Source organism: Trematomus bernacchii, unplaced genomic scaffold, assembly GCF_902827165.1.
Source record: "Trematomus bernacchii unplaced genomic scaffold, fTreBer1.1, whole genome shotgun sequence".
Classification (NCBI taxonomy): Eukaryota; Metazoa; Chordata; class Actinopteri; order Perciformes; family Nototheniidae; genus Trematomus; species Trematomus bernacchii.
Window position 1 is genome coordinate 1672392 of NW_022987644.1, and position 21568 is coordinate 1693959.

Sequence of the window (21568 nt, forward strand, 5' to 3'; positions counted from 1 at the left end):
ACTCGGATGGAAGCATCACTCAAGGTTTTGATAACGGATTACTTGTATACTGTAAATACACTCTGGAGTGTGGGAAGATGCCGGCGCTTTCCACATGAATACCCTGTTGAGTTGAATTACAGACGCTCAATTTAACCCCATGTTAACCCCCACTTCCAGGGGGAGGGCTGCAGATTACGCCTGATTTCAAGGATAGATATATTACTACACCCATGTACTCGGTCACACTGTAACTTTACAATTTAACTACATGTTTCCAAAACGTCACAACCACACTATCAGTTTAGGAAGTGGTTAGCCGTGGTGTTTCTCTATTGATAGCCATCTGTCATGCTACATGAATGGATCGTGTACTTGGAGGACAAGAGTAGTAGCAGCCAGAGCTCTCGCTACTGCATGCACAATATGTGGAAATGCATGTTTGATAACGCATATAAGTGCCTTATTTATACGCATACAGAATATTGATCAATCACATCTCGAACAATGGATGGCTATATCAACATTCAACCTTTAATACATCCTCCTGTCTGCTTGTTATCTGGCTATTATTTCATTCAAGGTTATACTCTTGGAGATTAATTTGTTTTTGGCACTGTGTGACAAGACAAGGTTTGTAGTAAATAATACATCCAAACTCTCAGCCTGAAAAGACCCCACATCTTATCTGCCAAAATAAAATGTTGTTTCCAGGTTTTGTTTATTCTCCAGCCAGGGAGAGTAATGTGTTTAACCTTTGGAAACAAATACAAATGTAATTTAAAATCACAGAGAGTAGATTTTGTTGTCTGTGTTGTTTGTGTTTCGGTATCCTCTGGTATGAAGCACTTTGGACTGACAGTGGTGAATTTGCTGTGTTTAGTTTACTACAGACAAACAGAAAATGAATCTGTTTTTATAATCAAATTATTAACTCTTCTGGATCAAGCTTCTCAAACAAATACATTTGACAATTTCTAATCATACATTAATAGAAATGGACCTGTTTTTGACCTTTAAAGTCTTTTTTTGCTATTTCCTAAAATGTCATTGACAAAATTATCAATAGATTAAAAAAATAAAAATAAAAAAATAAAATAAAAATGTATATGTATCTTTATGATCGTCTTGTAATTCCCTTTCTGCTTCTTTTCCAGGCCCAAATGCTCAGCTCCTGTACAGAATAGCTTCTGGTGATCCCCAGAGCTACTTTGTCATCACCAAGGAAGGAGTCCTCCAAACCAAGAAGGCCTTGGACCGAGAAACCCAATCCTTCTACAACCTGGTGGTCACAGTCAACGACCTGGCCCCTCCCCCAATGACCCGCTTCACGAGCACCGCCCAGGTGTCCATCATCCTACTGGACATCAACGACTGCCCGCCCACCTTCACCTCTCAGAGGAAGACTTACATCCAGGAGAACACGCCGGTGGATACGGTGGTGTTCACTGCCAAGGCCACGGACGCTGACAGTGGACCCAACAGCTACGTCGAGTACTCCATGAAAGGACCTTTCGGGAACAAGTTCAGCATCGGCACGATCGACGGAGACGTCAGGTTGGTTGGGGAACTGGACCGCGAGGAGCTTTCTAACTACACCCTCACAGTTGTAGCTACAGATAAAGGCGAACCTGCTCTGTCTTCAACAATGGATGTCACTATGATGGTTCTGGACGTCAACGACAACACGCCGAGCTTCTCGCAGAATATCTACGACATCGAGATTGAGGAGAACACCTTGACTGGGACTGATGTCATCCAGGTGTTCGCCAGCGACGCAGACGAGGGAACCAACGGGCAGATCCGATTTTCCATCTCAGGAGGCAACACCAACTCTGACTTCAGGATTGATTCGGTTACAGGGGTGATTTCTGTGGCCAAGCAGCTGGACCGCGAGGCGCGTTCATCGTATTCGCTGGTGGTCCAGGCCGCCGATCGAGGCAGCAGCCCGAGGGTGGACCGAGCGACCGTCAACATCGTTCTGTTGGACGTCAACGACTGCTCCCCTGTGTTTGAGCTCTCTCCTTACACCGTCAATGTTCTGGAGAACTCTGAGAACTTACCCCAGAAAATTCTGCAGGTCAGTGTGTTTGTTTTTGTCACAAAGATTAATTTAAATTAAAGCAGTTCGGATGTCAATAACATTCACAGACACTGGACTGCTTGAGTGAAAAGACGGCAGTGTTTTGAATGACAGTTCTAAAACTCAAATAAGCTAATGCCTTAACTTCATTTGTAGTAATACTAACTTAATAAGTGCAGGTATGTGAGCAGTACCAGTGCTCTAAACCACTTACTGTAGCATGGTGGTCTGTGTTTTTCTAAATGCCATTACAAATATGTGACTAGATTTATATAGAAATGATATATGACTGCAATTTGCTCTGCACAATTAGGGAGTTATAGTATTTCACCGAAATATGAAACTAAATTGCGTGTCAGGGCAATTAACGTCTCAGCCACCCTGATGACTAAATGAGCCATATATTAAAAAATTGAGGTTAAAGGCAGATTTCCAGTGACGGCAAAATTCCATTTTATTTCGCGTGTGTACCTTGTGAGGAAATTGGGGTACACTTATGTGGTGGGAAGGGGTCCAGACGTGGTGGGCTTTTGCCACATCAGAACACATCTGTACGCTAACCTGGCTATGGCTGTCTGCGGCAGGGAGGGCTGAGGCATTTGGGCACACCAGTAAAATGCGGTAGGGGAAAAGTCAGACTGACATATAGATCTGTACTCCCTGTTTTTACGGATTCCATGAAAGTCTGATTAGACAAAGTGAATAAGTAATGGTCTTCCTTCCCTCAACAATTACCTTCATGGTGCCGCCCAGCACCGTGATGGTAATTACCTGTAAGTTGCTTCAATGGAAAGACTTAGGATGGCGGTTGTGGTGGCTTACTGCCAGCTACTGTATATATGGTTGTGAGAATTGAGAAACATATTTTCTAGCAAGGAAAGTCAAACAAATGGCATTGAAGAAAAACAACAACAAAACTGCTGGAAATCTTAAAAATGTGATTGTTTTGAGTTGGATGAAATTGTGCGAATGCCATTGCTCTGGTTTCCAAGCAGCTCTTTCCAAAGATCAATTGTCTTCTAATCCACTGAAATGTCAAGTCAAGATTTTATAAAGCCCAAAAGCACAAGTTGTGTATCCAGTGATGGAAAGAAACTACGTGTATTAACGCAAAACCTGTACTTACATAACATTTTGAGGTACTTTACGTCAAGTGAGACTATGGAGCCTTTCTTGGATAGTTTAATAATCATACAGTCACCAACCTGACTTGCACGGCAACTTTTAAAATATAAAACAATGTTTTGCCTGTCTTCTCTCAAACTAAGGCTACATAGTTTTGGTCTGAGTAAGGGTTAATTTTTGTTTTGTACTTGAAACAGAGAAGTAAAGTACGTCAAACTGTACTAAACTAGTATGCATGTTTCTTCTGCCACTGCCATGCTTTGACTTTCCAACTCTTCTATTAAAGAGGCCATTTCATGCTTTTTGGAGTTTTCCCAATCTGTCCTCTTTATTTACCAAAGTCTGTTCTTCTAGGACTCAAGCACACAATCTCTAAAGAACCTGTTTTTGGGTTTTCCAGGTTGTTGCCAGAGACGACGACCAAAGTGCCAATGGCCAGCTAAGCTACATGCTAAGTGGTGGGAATGACGAGGGCGCGTTCAGTCTGTCGTCCAGCGGTCAGCTGAGACTCACCCAGACTCTGGACCGCGAGGCTCAGGGGAAATACATTCTGCTGATTACAGCCACTGACTCAGGTAAGACCACAGTGATACCATCTCAAAATGTTTGACGTTTTTTCGGCAAAGATTCGTTTTTGTTCGCTGTGCAGTATTATGTTTCAGTTTTGTAGTGTTTCAAAGTCAGTTTGAGCTTGTTTTTTTTCAACATATGAGGATAATCTGATGTAAGCACTGTGTAATATGTCCTGACATCGACATTGTTTATTTTTTCAAGCAAAGCTAGATACATATTTTTGTAATCATCCAACAAAACCGAGCTGAAAAACAATATTTTCATAAACTAACAGCAATGTCAACAAACAGCCTTTTGATTTCATATTGTGTGCAGTCCCCTTTTCGTGTGGTACAATAAGCTAAACAATCCTGGAGTTTTTAGCTTAACAAAACAGTGGGTGTTTTTTGACCCATTCTCTAGAAGTCCTTTCAGCGGGTTCGATTGAACAGCATCCTCTGTTTATTTGGACATGGCGGCAGAGCTTGTTATAGCCAGATAAAAGGTTAGGAGGCCAGTTAATGTGCAGTTAAAGGAGTACGTGCGTATCCCCGTTGCAGCCAAATCACATGGTTCACAGTTAAGTATATGTTTCCCCGAGCTGCTCTGGCACGGCCGTCATGGTCTGAGGGTGGTTCTGTTTCATTCCTGGACTGACCATGTGACCATTCATAACGCTGTGTATTTTTGACACTGCTCAGGCTTTGGTGAGAATTGGGACAATGTTGCATGAAACATGTTAGATACTCCTACAGTATGTAAACACACTTCTGAGTTAGTTTCCACTGCATAATCAGTGAATCATTTGTACATCTCTAGGGGAGGAAGTTACATTATTTTGGTTACTTTTAAGTATATTAATCAAACCTTTTCAAAGCAAGAGTGTATTCTCTTCATGTATTGTTGATATGTCCTTGCTTCATACAGAGGTTTGTGCCACATGGACAAAGTTTCCCAACATACTAATTAGGATTCAATCCCTTTTAGTACGCTTCAAGAGGAGTCCATATTTAGAGCCCTGACAACAATTCCAAAATATTTTGACAGCGCTTTTCAGTACAATGTTGGTACGAGGCAGAAAGAAGGATTTGGGGTAGAATATCAAAATATCAAAAAGCCCATAATCATACTACAGGCCAAATTACTCGGCAGCATTTTCTCACATTTTTTAGGCCTGGGCTGAGACGGTGGGGGGAAATGCTTCTCCCATGCAGCCGCTATCTGGCAGGGAGTGTTGAAGGTGGACGGTTGCAGACATGCCTCCAAGTCTGCTTTCTGCCATGGCCCATTTTCAACCACAGACATTCATCTTAACATCCCGACGCCTGCCTTTATCTTCCTGTACTACCATATTAGACTAGTTCGGCTACAAAATGCTCTGTAATCGAGAGAAAAAAAAGGATTTATTACCCTTAAACTTCAGACTTCAAAAGTATTATTCTGTCAGACGAGGGCCTAAACTATCTGCTTCTCAGGAAATAGATTGTATTGTCAAATGTGCAACAGCCAAGGACGAGTAGTAGTAGCCTCTATGCCCTGCAAACACTTCATCACGAGCAGAAGAGATAATTTTGAGTTTTACCCAAGAGCAACAAGATTTACGATCAGTTTGCAGCATTTATTTAAAACCTGTTCTGTGAATGAATCATAGACGTCCACGTACCCAGAGCTATGTGCCTGGGTATCGTGCTAACAGTGCTCCATCCTCCTGGGATGATTCCAGTCATTTCATTGAAGGTAAAGTCATTGAGCAGAGCCTCTCTCCCTGCTGTGCCGACTAAAATCTGTCATGAAATGGATGGAAACAAAAGAGCTCACCGCGTGCTGGTTCCCATAATAGGTTCTGGCTCAGTAAAGCAGACTAATTTGGCAAACGTTTGCCATTATTTGAAAATCTGTGCACAGCCCCGAAATGTGGCATCCACACAAGCTGCTTAAAGGTGTTTTACAAGGCGTCTTGTTGAGAGGATATTCTGTTTTTCTCCCTCTCTCTTCCTTGTTTATGGAAAGTTGTTTGCAGCGTTTCTGAGTTACGAGTTGTGCAGATAGCGGGGGAACATCGGGGGGCTGCGGGGTCCGAGGTGGATCCTAACGCCGGGCCAACATCTGGGATCAGCTGCAGGAAGATCAGATTAGTAAGCCACTGTTTAGCATTGCTAGTTCCGCCCCTGGGGAAGAATGTGAAACAATACGATTTGCATTCGGAGCCACACAGTAACATACTTTGTGTGTGCTGAATTGATTTAAACGGGCATCTGAGGTTGAAGAAAATATGTTCTTTATGTATCTGGCAGCTGCTAGGGTGTGTGTTTTTACAGTCGATTAGCATTTATGAGTCCCAGAAAGAAATGAGAAAGCATTCTTTTCATTCTCTAAACAATTATCTTCTTTTCATTTTTAATACTTTTAATGAATTTCCACCATATGGAGGTACTTGGTTCACTCGACTGGTTTCACAATAAGTAAATAAAGTTGCCAGACGCTTTTGTATTAGCTTTCTAAAATGGAACAGTCTTGGAAAGGAAAAGGGACCTTTAGTGGAAAGAGATTTTAGGGTAACTTTATCAAAAACCTATATTACACACTACAGGAAAGGGAAACCCCCAAAAAGCATAATAGGGCCCCTTTAAGAGAACTTGTGTTTGTGTCTTCACAGTAATGCTTGTATTCCTTGCTTTTCATGTCACTACACACATTTGTATTTGTGTTTTCTGTCTGTTGCCTCAGCGCCTGTGTGTGGTGGTGAGAGCGTCCTCGGGCTGCATTGACATGCACGATGTTTGGTCACATTTATTAAAGGGAAGGCACACTAAATCCCTTGGCCTATGTCTATTATGGCGGACGTGGCCTCATAGAAATCCCATGTCTTTCACATCCCTCCAGCACATCACCCCATACTGCCACGCTGTTTGTATATGGCCTTTTAGCTGCTGGGTGAGGGGCAGTTTTGGGGGGGCTAAACGACCGCTTAGCAGATAAAGAATTTTAATGACCATTCCTACCCAAAAACAGGATCTTTTATGCTGTTAAATGGCTCCCATGCATCTGGTGTATAAACCCTTCAGTCTTCTTGAGTTTTTTTCTCATTGACTTCCTTCTTTGAATAATGATCTGTCAATCTCCTGTCATCAAGTGTTGAACAAGAACAACAAAGAAAACTTAACCTAGGCATTATGAGGCAAATGGAAATTTAGATTAAAGCTATTAGACCTATTCTGCTTTTTGGGGTTTTCCCTTTCCTGTAGTGTGTAATATAGTTTTGTGTGCATGTCAATGGTCTGCAAAGGCTAAAATTCCAAAGTTCCCTCCAGAGTGAGTGCCCTACCCCCCCACTGCCTGAAACGCCTTCATTGGACTCCTGAGTCACGCTCCTATTAGCTAGCGCTCCAACACATTGTACATGATAAGGCATCTCCAGAGCCGTCCAGCTAACCAATCAGAGCAGACTGGGCTCTGGTTTCAGACAGAGGGTGAAAAGAGGTGCTGTAGCACAGGAAGTATGAGAGAAATAAAGAACATTAAAGCATGAAGACATGTCACAGTAGAGGAACAAATACAAATATGAACCTGAAAATGAGCAGAATAGGGCCCTTTTTAATAGGGTTCATTTATGAAGGTTTCACTCAGTCTGCAGTCTTGTGGCAATACAAGACTTAGCCAAATAAAATATCAGGTTCCTCAAATGAACTTTTACGGAGCAGTTAAATTGTGGATTAGCTCTCACAATGTGGTGTGGCTTTTTCAATGTGAGTTTTTCCTATCGCCTGTTTTCCACTCGCTGGTAAACTTCCACAATAAGTCGATCTGAGTGTTTGTGTTAACAGCTTTGGTGAGTAGTTTATTTTTTTAAAGGGATTTTTGGTTGGATGATTAGCCTGGCAGAATGCACTTTTTAATGATGTTTATTTGCTGTGTTTTTGTGAGGTTAACACACCAAGTTCTCTCAAAGCTGATTTTATTAAAACTCGTTGTTGCCGTTCATGGCTTGCTTTCCTTTTGAAATGCATTGCAGCATTGGATGTGTGTGTGAATAAGTTTGCATGCTTTCATTTTTAGCCCTTTTTTCCAAAGTCATATTTCAGTTTTTATGTAGCCCACGTATGAACATTATAGAGTTGTATTATGAGGAGTTATACTGCCAGTATATGTTCCCCACACTGGTCATGATCTGCTGGTGTAGCCGTGTCACCGTAAAATGGAACGCAGTCAGAGAATGTTCCACAGATGCACTGCTAAATTGGGATTTCCAAATATTCAACAACAGAGCAAATAAAAGCACCATTGTAATAAAACAAAAAACAAAAGGCAACTCACTTCATAAAATTTCACCACAGGCCCTAAAATATGAGAAATGGCAGCACTTCTTGTCTGCCGATATGCTTTCTTTGCCTGCATGCAAACCGCCAAACCCCTATCCGTAACATATGGGGAAGAAATTATGCAAAAGCAGTCAGACGCGGCACTCCATAAATAACAGGCGAGCTGTGTAACATTAGGTTTAATTTGACGAATGCCTCTGAGATTGGCGTATTATTAGAAATATTCTCTCCCTCTTAAACCGAGTGGCTGCTTTGAGTGTTCTACTCAGATACCCCTTTCACTCCCTTGCGTGTTAAGTGTGAGAAAACCTCTGTTTACTCTGTTATGTTTGGCAAACTGAGCATTGGGACAGCTCACACCCTGCACACAGCTCCGCCGAGGCTATTCATGGGTGCTGGACGGGGTCGCATTAAAAGAAGCTTTGTTGCAAAGCAACAGGTTCTCAGAGGCAGAAAAATGTCAATTTTGCCTTGATGGCGGCCAATTCTCTCCCCCCTGAGTAATGATGTGTTTTATTTACGCTGTCCCTTAAGAGCACAATCTAGCCGCAGTCCATAAACCGTAATTAACCGTTTAGCCTTAAGCTTCAGCCTAGATGGGCTGTCTCATACATTTACACATTCATCCATCTTCCTTAAGTCAACCTGTCCTGGACTTCCCACTTTAATGAATCCGGTTGTTTGGACATCCCAGCTTTATCCTTGTTTGTCAGATTTTTTGATAAAACATCAGTCAATCATATATTGAAGGAAGAGATTATCTCTTGTGCCAGCAGAGACACTCAAACCTGCTACTTAGCGCGGCTTAGACTGAGCAACTCAGGGCAACTCGCAGCCTTTCCCAGGAGGTGGGTGCTGCTGTTTCCTTCAGATCAGCCCCCCGCGAGGCTCTCTCAGCGGTGTGCGTCCTCGTAACAGCTGTGGCGGTCAAAAAACAGATCACTTAATCGTCATTAACACATGTATTTGTACCCCCTCCGGTTCAGAAAGTATGGCCACGCCACCTTCTTGGAGGTTAATGTGATTTGTTTGGTGGTAATGTACACTAATAAGGTGCTTAGACCCTGCCATATGTTTATGCTAGACAATACTTTCTGGGTTGAGAGGCTTACAGGGAAAACTGTCTGTGGGTCTTTAGGAGGCAACAGATGGTCAGATGGTCTAGTTTAGTCTCAGGGTCCTGAAAGCTTGTTATTTTGGACGCGAGTTCTTCTGGGTTTATTCTGGGTTCTCCTATTTTCTCCAAACGTGATCCTCGCCGAAACAAACCTCTTAGATCTGAGCTCAGATTCAGCAGTGAAATATAAGCACACAGAAATTAAATGTCATTCCCACCGCCGGTCTAACAAGCACTTTGAGTCCTTTGGGATTATTCTGAAATATCAAACAGAGGGCTGTGTTTTGCTTGTCACTGCCCCAACTGTGTCATTCCCAGATCTGAGGGGAATGTGCTGCATTTAATTAAATTGTAATGGTGTTTCAAGATTCAATGAAAGTGGGGAGGAATCCTCATGTGGCTGCAGCGCTTTGAGCTCCCCGACAGATTCAGTCGCTTTGTGTGAAGACGAGGTGCACTGATGCCAGCGTCTTTTTTACTTTATCCCGTAGTGCAGGGGTGTCAAACTCAAATACGACTCCTGACTTTTCCTTGTGTTTTTTTTTTATTTTATTTTTTTTATATATATCTGTTGTAATTTATTGTCTTTTATTGTGATTGTAGTAATGTGTTTTTATTACATGTACAGCACTTTGGCTCGACCAAAAATCGCTTTTAAATGTGCTTTATAAATAAAACTTGATTTGATTTGATTTGAAATACACAGTGGGCCAACATTAAAAAATGGGTACTATCGAGGGCCGGACTGGTTTAATGTTTATTGCAAAACTTATTGAAATGAACTTATTGCACATATTAAACCTGGAACTAGCAAAGCTTAAATTATTGCCTATAAAAACAACATTAAATAATCAGTTGCATTCATTTCTTATGGCTCTATCTGCAGCTTTTCCAGAGTCATTTCTTATGATCACATTTCTCCACAGGCCAACAACAGCTTCAAAAAAACTATTTCAAGGTTCAAGGTTCAAGGTTCTTTATTGTCAATCTGACATAGCTACAGAGTAATTATGCAGTTGAAAATCTTATGTCACAGGCTTCTCCAACAATGCAACATAATAACATAACATAATAACAATAAGAGCAAGAGCAATACAAAAATAATAATAGTTATAAAAATGAAATAAAGTTATGATGTGGAATAGTGCAGTATGAGTCTATATACAAGTTATTGGAATGATATATATATATTAGGTATTAGATACATACTACTGAGTAGCAGTTGAATGTTTGAAGTTGTTTCAACAGTTCAATTTTTTAACAGTCTCACTGCCCGCGGGAAGAAACTGTCTCCGAATCTTCTTGTCCTTGCCCGGATGCTGCGGGTAACGTCTGCCAGACGGCAACAGAAAGAACAGTTTGTGGCTGGGGTGATGGGGGTCTTTGATAATCCGTAGTGATTTCTTCCTGAGCCGCTGGGAGTAAAGGTCCTCCATGGATGGCAGCTCCGTCCTGGTGATGTGCTGTGCAGTTTTCACCACCCTCTGTAAAGCCTTACGATCGAGGTCGGTGCAGCTGCCGTACCAGGCCGTCATGCTGCCAGTGAGGATCCTCTCTATCGTGCACCTGTAGAAGTTGCAGAGTATCCTGGAATCCATTTTGAACCTCCTCAGCCTGCGGAGGAAGAAGAGCCGCTGTCGAGCTTTCTTGGTGATGGTGGTGGTGTGAAGAGACCATGTCAGGTCCTCAGTGATGTGGACCCCAAGGAACCTGAAGCTTTTGACTCTCTCCACCGTAGTCCCATTGATGGCGATGGGGGCGTGTCCCTCTCCCTGCTGCTTCCTGTAATCCACAATCAGCTCCTTTGTTTTGCTGATGTTGAGATGGAGGTTGTTATCCTGGCACCAAGATGTCAGGTTTTTTCCCTCAAAGAACAAACCAAACATGCCCTGTTGTCGCACGAAAGAAAGTGCAGAAGGAAACATCCATGTAAACTCAGTGTGCTGCTCTGTGATGCTAGTTCAAGCCAGATACTTGGCATCTCATCTTGGGTGCAAGTTCATCAATGTTTGGGGTCAGGCTCTGAGCTGAGGAGATCCTCAGGATTGAGTGAAGGTGTGCGTGCAATATACCGGCGGGCCAGATCTAATAGTAATTCAAAATTATCCTGCGGCTCGAAATTAAATTCACCAAGGGCCTGATTTGGCCCCCGGGCCTTGAGTTCGACACATGTGCCGTAGTGTAATGGCTGCTCAAAGGATTACAAATAAACCGTTATCTGAATACCATCAGTGTGATGTGTCTCCATCGCTGTCCCCAGTGTTGGAGACAGGGTTATCATCAGGACTTAGCTCGGACTTATCCTTTATGGTATCCATACCACTTCAGAGCTCAGTGACTGCATCACAGCTCTCTAGGGCAAAGCCAACTCACGGAAACATGTTCTTTACTGATTGAGGAAGCATGCTTCTTTGGATCTAAACCCCATTTTCTCATGTGCAATAATAACCCAGATCATTTGGATCGAATATACACACATGAGAGTAAGCGCCGAGTGGCATTTGGTTAATTTTCTAGTCAAAGCAACATTTCTAAAAGAACATAGTTGGTCTTGATGTTCAAGCCATGACGTTGATACATTCTTGGCGTGAGGTAAACACCGATGATGTGAGTCTGTAATCACCAGCGGAGCAGTGTCGGGTCATGGCGGTTTGCTTTCATAAGTAACACAAGATTAACCCCTGAAATAAGATTATGCTCATGGCACAATCTTAACACAGACGAGAGGTAGTGCCTTATCTGTTTTGGCCGACATGTGATTTACAAATCAAAGGTGTTTAACATAATGATAGTTAGAATGCAAACAAGTTTCAAATGGTTTCTGCTGTCAATCATCCACAAGCAGTGACCTGGATATCTTGTTTTAATCTCATTCAGAGATCTCTTTAATTAACTGTGTAGCTTTGAATTAACATGTATTTGCATTTATTTTATTTCATCCTTTGTGCTGCACCTTAGAGAGTTTTCTCTTTCCTGTAGTGTGTTATACGTAGGTTTCCATGCATGTAAATGGTCTGCAAAGGCTAAAATCCCCCAAAGAATTTCATGCCAGAGGGAGTTTCTCCCACACACTACAGTACCTCAAACGCCTCAATTGGACTTGGAAAAGGCAGTTTGAGAAATATTAAGCACTTTATGACCATTATAGCATGTAAACATATCAGAGTAGAGACACACAGTACAAATATGAACCTTAAGATGAGCTCAAAATGTCCTCTTTAACATGTCAGAAAATACAACTAGCTCCATTTGTATGCAACCTTTTGAAATAAGACAAAGAATTCAGGGGTCTGGGGACAGGATTTGCCAATGGAAACATTCATTTTTTGACCACAGCGCTTGGCAGCCATTGGTTGGCAGCTGACATCCCGCTGCAAATTTCCACCAGCTCTTTTTCCATGGCAAAATGAAATCATTTGTCACATAGTGTTGGGCCAGATTAAGCATATTTCCTCGCCATATCCACCACCGATGCCCCTGAACCCCTGTTCCTCTGCTTGCGCCACGAAGCACCAGGAGACTGACTCATCGACCCTGACACTGTTGCAGAGGCTTTGCCAGATTCCAGTAAAGACTGTTTGGAAAAGATGCTGGCATTTCTCAGCCCTCTTGGAGAGCATTCCTCCCCTATTGAGTCACTCCCCCCTCAGAAAAGAATAAGGGGATAGAAGTTATTTCCTACATAATAAAAACTATTCTGGGTTTGCTTCTCTTACTATTTCGGTATTTGGTGAAAATGTAAGAAACGGAAACAGTGGGCATACTCAGCTGCGATGTTGACCGCGTTATTTAGCAGCCGCCGTCTTATGATTCTTAAGAATGTCTCACCCTTTCCATAAGTATTTGAAACAACTGTCATTTACATACATTTGCATACCTGCCAAGATATAGTGTTCCCTTGATGACTAAATCCGTCAGCCCACGCGATGTAACATGATAGATCTGAACTATTTACACTTTGGACAGCAGGTTTTGGGGAAAACAGCTGCCAGGGGTTATGTGATATCAGTGAGCCCCGGGAGGCTGAGAAGGCACGTCCTGAGGCTGCACATGATGCTGTTCGGAGTGAGATACTAAAGAAAGACACAGAAAATAACCCCAGTTTGAACGAACGCCTGACGACGCCGCCGGGGTCAGCGCAGGTTCAGGGTCAGAGAGAGGAGCGTCAGGGGGCTTTTGAACGCAATCTAGGTCTTCACTAAAGGGGGGGTTGGTAGTGTTTTGCTCTATGCTTACTAAGGATTAGCTGGGGTAACTGGGTCCTGTGCCTCGGAGTCCCTGATGCGCTCGGTGACAGATGCAATGCAGGTCAAAGGTCAAGCAAGTGGTGGCGGCGGTGGAGCAGGTTGTTCATTCTTCCAAGGCAGTAAACAGGTTGTGACATCACATCCTGTGCAAAAGTGAAACGCCTGGAAGGAGGGCAGTGTACTCAGCATAAACACACACACACACACACACACACACACACACACACACACACACACACACACACACACACACACACACACACACACACACACACACACACACACACTGAAATAACCTAGCTTGGCCTGCTTCCGCTCTTAGTGAGGAAACAATGCTATTGAAATGCAACAACCACACAGACTGTGTAACAGGAGGCAATTTAAAGGGGCTCTATTGTGATCATTCTCAGGTTCATACATGTATGTAGTGTCTCTACTTTAAAGAGTTCTCTCCTGCTGATGTTCAGGTGTATATCAGTAGTGTCTCTACTGGGACATGTCTCCATGCTTTAATGTTCAAAAAGCTCTTTATTTTTCTCATACTGCCTGTGCTGCAGCACCTCTTTTCACCCTCTGTCTGAAACCAGAGCCCAGTCTGCTCTGATTGGTTAGCTGGCCAACTCTGTTGTGATTGGTCAACCACTTAGAGATGTCCCGCCCCTTAGCCTATCACGTACAATGTGTTGGATTGCTATCCAATAGAAGCGCCAGTATTACATATTGATGTCACTATGTTCCAGAAGTAAACAAAGGAGTCCAATGGAGGCGTTTCAGGCAGGGGGGGCAGTGTCCTTTAATAACTCTAATCAGTTCATCCTTGAGTGTGTGGGAGAGAAACTCCCTGGAGGGGTCTTTGGGATGTTAGCCTTTGTAGACCACTTACATGCACAACAACCTATATAACTACAGGAAAGGGAAAACCCCAAAAAGCATTAAAGGGCCTTTAAGTTTAGAGAAATATACAGTTGGCTTGATGTTCAAAACCAAATATCTTTCTTCAGTTTCTCGTTTGGAGCTAAGTTTTTGTAAATCCATTTCGCTCCCTGAGCCACTTACCAGCCGGCAGCTTTACCGGAACATCTTTGATCAACAACAGTCTTAGTGAGTCGCTGACTGTCAAACACACTCTGCCTCTCAGAAACTTCCCCGCAACGGTGGACTTAAAGAGATACAGACATCTTGCACCTTGGATTGCTCTTCAATTAAGAGGATCAAGTGAAGAGGAGCTGCCTTAATCTGTTGCCATGACAACCTGCTGAATCATGACTCGGGTCGATCCAATCACGGTGAACGTGTGACACCGCAGGCGCGGGAGGATTAGACAGCGGCATGGAGTACGCTGTTGATTAAGTAATCCTGCTGACTGTGTTTGTTTGGGCAGCTACATGTTGTGGTGCTTTGATTACATAACAGCTCCGTGTGTATGCAGTATGGACTCCATGCTACCTCAAATGCATACCACAATTTACATTTCCCACTTGGATTGTGTTTCCTCGGCCGTTAGTTCTTTGCATTTGACACCAACCTCTTCGTCAGCCGTCTTCTGTATACACTGCCGATGATTCTGAAGTATTTTATTTATAAGCAGGATTCTCTTCATCGCAAATATTTGTAAAGGTGGAAATGCATAAGCACCTCAAAATGCAACACTGCCTATATTTGGTCATAATTCTTACAAACTGAAAGAATGAACTGCAGAGGACACGACTCATTTTGGTAACGATTCAGAAATGATTAGTGTTGCTTGGTTTCCGGGCCTCTTTCGGGATAGAAACTGTTTACTGTTACCTCTGTTTGTGTCATTTATTTTTTCTCCAGCTCTGTTTATTCTAAACGCGCATGTTGGCCACTTCTGTTCTGACCAGAAAACCTGGATCCATGACGAGCCTTAGGTCGGATGTCTGTTTATTATCACAAAGCCGGGCACTGAAGTGATGTTACAGTAAACCATCTCAAATCTCATTTTGCGAGGAATCCCCTGCCCTCCCGAAAGAAGCTGCGGTGGTCTCCAAACCCCACAACAATGTTCAAATTTGTTGATCTTCTTAAGGAAAAGCTCTTCTCTGCCCACAGGGAGGTCACAGTTTAGTGTCAGCAATTTACCAGCAGCCGCAGAGCTCAAAGGGAATTTCAATTATTTCCCAAGGACACTATTTGTCTCTATGTGGAGGCTGTGGCTCAGTGGGTAGTGTGCTGGACTTCGAATCAGGGGATAGCAAGTTCGAGTCCCACTGCAGTCAGCATGTCGTTGTGTCCCTGGGCAAGACACTTCACCCCAAATTGCTCCTGTGGGGATTGTCCACAGTACCGAATGTATGTAAGTTGCTTTGGATAAAAGCGTCTAACAAATGACATGTATGTCGATATTCCTCAGTATTTTATTTGCTACAAACCAAAACATGTACTTTAGTTTTGGACACAAGTCTAAGCATCACCAAATAATAGGATTCATCCTCTGGGGAGATTGTTCTAAAGTTTACAGCAATCCATTTAAAGGTGGGGTAGGTAATTCCCTTCAGAAACACTTTTTGTTATATTCCATGGAATGCTCTTAACATCCCGATAGCAATGAATACATTAAATGCTTTGACAAAAAATCCATACAAAAATGTCATCTGTGGAAGCCGTGGCGCTGTAAAAAGCACGACCAATCATCTGAGCCGGCCCGGCTAAAATAACTGGATGGCCTACCTGCCTGTCAGCCTTCCATCTGTGCACAAACTTATCTAGTGCCCTCATTGGTCATGTGCGCGTTCGTGTGTGTTGGAGGAGGGGCTCTGTAAGGAAGTGGCAGATTTTTTCCGGTTGCGTATTTTCAAATTCTAGCGCACTCGAGCTGGTTTCTCCAAAATTACCTACCCCACCTTTAATAGTGAGTCATTTTAGTCTGAAGCAAAATGTTGGATTAGCCATTTTTCTGAAATACCCAGAAGTAGATCAATCACTCTAAGTAAGTAAACATCCTGAATTTACAATTTTACTTTAGAAAAAGTACTAAAGTATTATCAGTCAAATGCAGAGGTGGAAGAAGTAATACCACAGTGTATAAATACTCTGATACAACTAAAAGTCCTGTATTAACAATTGACTTAAGTTAAAGTACAATAGTATTAGCATCAAAATGTACTTAAAGTACCAAAACTATAAGTATCTATTATGCAGAATGTCCATTTTCCTAATAGTGTGTGTGTGTATATATACTATATCCCTGGATTGTGATTAGACCCATTAATGTCGACATCATTTTAATTTTGCAGCTTGTAAAGGTTGTGTGGAAATACTCCTTGGTTAAGTACCTCAAAATAGTATTTAAGCACAGTAATTGAGTAAATGTACTGATAATTGAAAATACCTAATATACAAAACGTACAGTCTGAACTATAAATCACAATGTGTTTATGAAAAAAGCCGTTCTCGATTGGACTCCCTTTGTCTCCACATCTTTTAGTGACATACAGTACGACAGAAATGAGTCATTTTATCAGCAGTGTCGTCTCAGGAGGATGCGGCAGGAAAAATAATTCATCTGACTTCCAAACAAGAAGAATTGGCTCAAATGTAAAACTCATAATTGATAGGATAATCCGTGCTGGCTGAGAAACAGAGCCACAGTGTCCCTTAGGCTTTTCTTCTGACCCTCAACACGCTCTTTTCTCAGACTCCTTGTGTTTTGATTTCGCACAGCTCCGCATTAATAGAGAACTTTGGTGGCCGTCGTCCAAGTGTTTTTTATTATCTCTTATTAATCCAGGCCCCTACGGTACGCAAGTTCAAGCATCTGATGTTTTCCACAGCTGAGTACACACAGGCACAGGAGACACAAGCTCGGCATTGTACTTGTTTTTATTTGGGTGTATTATAGTTTACGCATTCGCATAGATTCCTGACGAGAGCTGCAGGAGGGAACAACTACAAATTAGAGGTGGGAAAAGTGCCTGCACATCTCAGCTTTTCTCAATCCTCTGGTGCTCTCTTTCCCTATAAACAATTTATGCAAATCATTAGCAGTTTAAAATAACTTCAAGCCTTTAAAGATGTCCCCAAATCCCAAACTGTGACTTTCAGTAATAAAGCTGAACTTGTGTTTATGTTTGGAGTATATATCAGGGGAGTGCAGCGGGCCATTTAAGGATGGATTATAAAGGCAAGCTCAGGCGAGGCAGATGTCTGATCCTTTATTTTTTTTCAGGTGTTTCTGCATTGCGGCTCATTTTCATCTGCTATTGATTTAAATCCGGCCCCGGGGGCAAGCAAGCCCCGTTTCGTCACCCGCTCTGGGAGAAAACGGTTAGATTTTTGCTGAAAATAGCACTTCTCCTTCTCTCGAATTCCACAGACTAACTCGCTCAGTGCCATGCACCTTAAAATAGATACCTCGCTGTGGAAATTAAATCTTTCAGTGTCCAAGACCCCAGGAAGGACGCCTGAAAGATTTGGTTTCAGAGACATTGAGCCCTTTTGATGTGTTCTGCGCTGTGTTGATGTGGCAGTACTGCTGATGGAAACCCAAAACTGCAGCCAGAGGAATTTGCTTGCATTAAATGCAGCAGGAATATTGTGGCTGAACCCTCACAGGAGTATGAATTGGTTCAGTGTGGATCGAGCTGCAAATGGCAAGTCATGTACAATAAATCACCATGTGTCTAAAGTCAGAATGTCCTAATGACGCTCACATGTTTTACCCCTCACCAGCTCGCACTACCATAAAAAAGGAGCTCCTTATTCTGTGGGTTAGAAAACTCTCCATGTTGAGGTCCATCATGTGAATGGGGAGGTTAATGAGCTGCTTCTGTCCCTGTAGTGCTGCAGATAGCTGTAACAATCTTTCACAAGTGGTTACAAGCACCAAAATGTCAATGTTTATCCCTCCGGGGCCATTTATTTAAAAAAGCCCGTTAGCCACCTCAATTTTACTGACGGTTTTCTGCTTCTTAACGTTTCCACTGAAGAAAAGCAAACTGCTGTTGTCTCTAGGGAGGCTGTGGCTCAGTGGATAGTGTGCTGGACTTCGAATCAGGGGGTAGCAAGTTCGAGTTCCACTGCAGTCAGCATGTAGTTGTGTCCCTGGGCAAGACACTTCACCCCAAATTGCTCCTGTGGGGATTGTCCACAGTATTGAATCGCTAAGTCGCTTTGGATAAAAGCGTCTAACAAGTGACATGTAACCTAACAGTTTTTTCTTTTCCCTGTTTATCTCCAGGTAATCCGTCTCTGAGCGGGACGGGGACGGTGACAGTTCTGGTGGACGACGTGAACGATAACATCCCTGTTTTCACCGCCTCCGCCTTCCACACCACCATCATGGAGAACGCTCCCACAGGGGCGGATGTGCTATTGGTCAACAGCTCCGATGCAGATGTGGGCGTCAACGGTGTTATAAGGTAGGTCTTAGGTCTTATAACCTTACACTCATGTTCTGTTTTTATATTTTTTAGGGGATCCTTTTTTGTGCTTTACTTCTGAAATCCAACAGCTGAAATGTTTTTAGTTTGGAGGATTTTCCTTCATACTATTTTACCCTTTGACCCCCTGAAAACCTTATGAAATCTAAAGTTTTCGTTTTGCCCTGGTTGCAATGTCTTTGCAAATTGATGCTTTTATCGTAAAGTCAAAACTGAAATGTGTAAGTAAATCCAAAACATATTTCGGGCCAAGCTCAAACTGGTGACATTAGGGTTCATGAACCTTGAGATCAAGCACTTGTCAAGCACTTTTAATCCAATTTATACAGAAAAGTAGTTTTGACTGATCTAGGGACTACAGTCCTTTTAAAAGGGGATTCAAAATAAAGATAAGAAAATATGCAATTTACTGGATAGACAAAGCAAGAGTAAATGTTTTTACTAGAATTGCATTTAATCTTGTTATTTCATTAAGAAAAATAAATAATTCCCAAATAACATATTATCGAAATCACTTTAAACTAGTTTGGTTAGTTATTTTCCCAGGGAAACCTTAAGGAAACACAGAAATTAAATATTTTGTGTGCACGAGACAAATAAAACATTTTCTTTGTTTTACATCGAGAGGAGATCTATGTAGTTCCTGAAATTCTGTGCATTATCAAGTCGCTGTACTCCTCTTTGATTCCCTGGAGTGAGAATACCCTCTCAGCTCCACACAGGGCTGGGGTTTGTCTTTCCTCTCGCCTTCAGAGAATCGTTTTACCTCATCACCAGCTTTGTGAGATTCCAGGTCAATGCTGCAATTGTTGACAGGAGTTTAGGCGAGTGTAGAGTTTTAGTCATCACTCGAATCATTGTTCGGGCCGCCATTCTCAAGCTGGACGACAGCTTTTTCACACTCACAGCCCCCCTCCACGGGGGGGCTTGTAAAAGCTTCTGGCCCGTCTCTCTCAGCCGGACACTGACTCGAGTCCAGCCCCTCCTCTCTCCTCAGTAACCCCACTGGGTGCATATTGGGGGGCACCGCAGTGCGCTCCAGTTTCCCAAAACATGGTAATGAGGATGTTAATTGTCCATGACAGTATGAGTTGTGCCCATCAGGGGTCCTGGGGGGTTAGAGGCCCCTTAATGGAGCCCAAACCTGCTTACCTCCAGTTATTAGTTTTGATTCTCATAGCAAATGAAAGTCCCAAACTTGGCTTTGTGTCTGTTCAGATCTGTTTATATTGTTGAAGATGTCCAAATAAGCTTTGCATCCTGTCTGCTTTCACAAGTGTTTCTGTCATTTGTCGTGCCATCTCTGGAGGGGGATTTCTTCAAAAAGCCTTTTCAAAATATGCACTGGTGTGTACATGTATGTGTCAGTTTACATTTACGTCTGGATCCTTCTGGTGAAACATGATATTAGTTTGAAAGCCTAAGACTGTGGCCCCCAGACTTGTATGTTATATGGTGTTCTGCATGCATGTACTTTGTACTTTTTAAAAATGTAAATATCATCTTCCTCATAGAAAATCTAAATCCACTGAATGATTCTGGATGTGTGTAACCAGCCTGAACTGTAGTGGCTCTCTGTGAGCAGTGTAGCAGGAAACAGTGGCTGTGTTTCATATAATCAGTTTCTGGATGCTCAATCAGTTAACTGCTCTGATGTCAAGCCAGTACAATGTGGGGACCATTAAAGGGCATATTCTTCTGTTAAATGTGCTTTTAATGAAGCTTGAAACAGTGCCCTCTATAGACGGACACTTCAAACAATATTGAATCATTCAGTCAGTCGCAGTGCAGCAAACAATTTGTAGAAGCTGTGTCCAGAAAAGGGCTTATGTAACACCTGGCGGTCCGTTTTAACATTAGAAACACCTGTAATAACACAATTACCTCACTGTAACATAAGATGTGATCATGATACATACATCGAAGTAGCTCAAGAGCAAGTGAGAAGTAATTATGGAAATTGGGAAGGCTGAAATAGTCATTATGTGGAATTGTATACTTTTTAGTGTCCATTCAAAATGTAATAACTTATTTGGAACATATAAAACATTTAACTATTTGCAGGTGCACAAAGAAAAAAAATCCTTTGCTTGACTTTTCTAGAAGTAGTTCTCTGCCTCTTTAATAAAAATGTCATAGGTAAAAACAGAGAAGATTGATGTGCACTAAACATAGGGAATTAGACAGGACTGATGATAGTGAGAAGTAAAAGCAGTCAAATGGAAATGTGTTACATCTAATCACCATGTTTTGGTAGGTTCAGGACATTTATCAGCATTTACTGTCAGAATTTATTCATGTTATCGCAAATAGTCCAACGTAATCTTGCCTTCACAGAGTTTTCACTGAAACTTCTTCCTTACCTTATCTTTCCTACAGCTACAGCCTGACCGGAGGACACGGACAGTTCTCCATCAACCCGGCTACAGGACAGATTATCACCAGCTCCCTGTTGGATCGAGAGGACAGAGCCAATTACCAGCTGCTGGTGGTGGCAACAGATGGAGGGCAGCCTGAGGGCTTGTCCAGCTCTGCCACCGTGTCTGTGACGGTGTCAGACATCAACGATAACCCTCCTCGCTTCCACCACCACCCCTACGTCACCCACATCCCCGCCTCCACTGCAGCAGGTCAGTGCACGTCTTTAAAGGCACCTGTTCATACTGTAACTGTGGTTTGACTATTGCAAAATACAGGAATTTAGCTTTTTTTCAAACAGTGCAACAACAGTCTTTTTTAGATAT

General features: G+C 42.5%; 1 protein-coding gene across 1 annotated transcript in view; it reads left to right on the plus strand.

The window, feature by feature from the left end:
* Window positions 1–21568, plus strand: part of LOC117485263 (protocadherin Fat 4) — a 107518-nt gene that overhangs the window by 61646 nt on the left and 24304 nt on the right. The window contains exons 5-8 of the mRNA XM_034133836.1: window positions 1137–2059; window positions 3588–3762; window positions 18623–18803; window positions 21204–21454. Coding sequence (XP_033989727.1) covers window positions 1137–2059; window positions 3588–3762; window positions 18623–18803; window positions 21204–21454 — 1530 coding nt within the window. The remainder of the gene's footprint in view (window positions 1–1136; window positions 2060–3587; window positions 3763–18622; window positions 18804–21203; window positions 21455–21568) is intronic.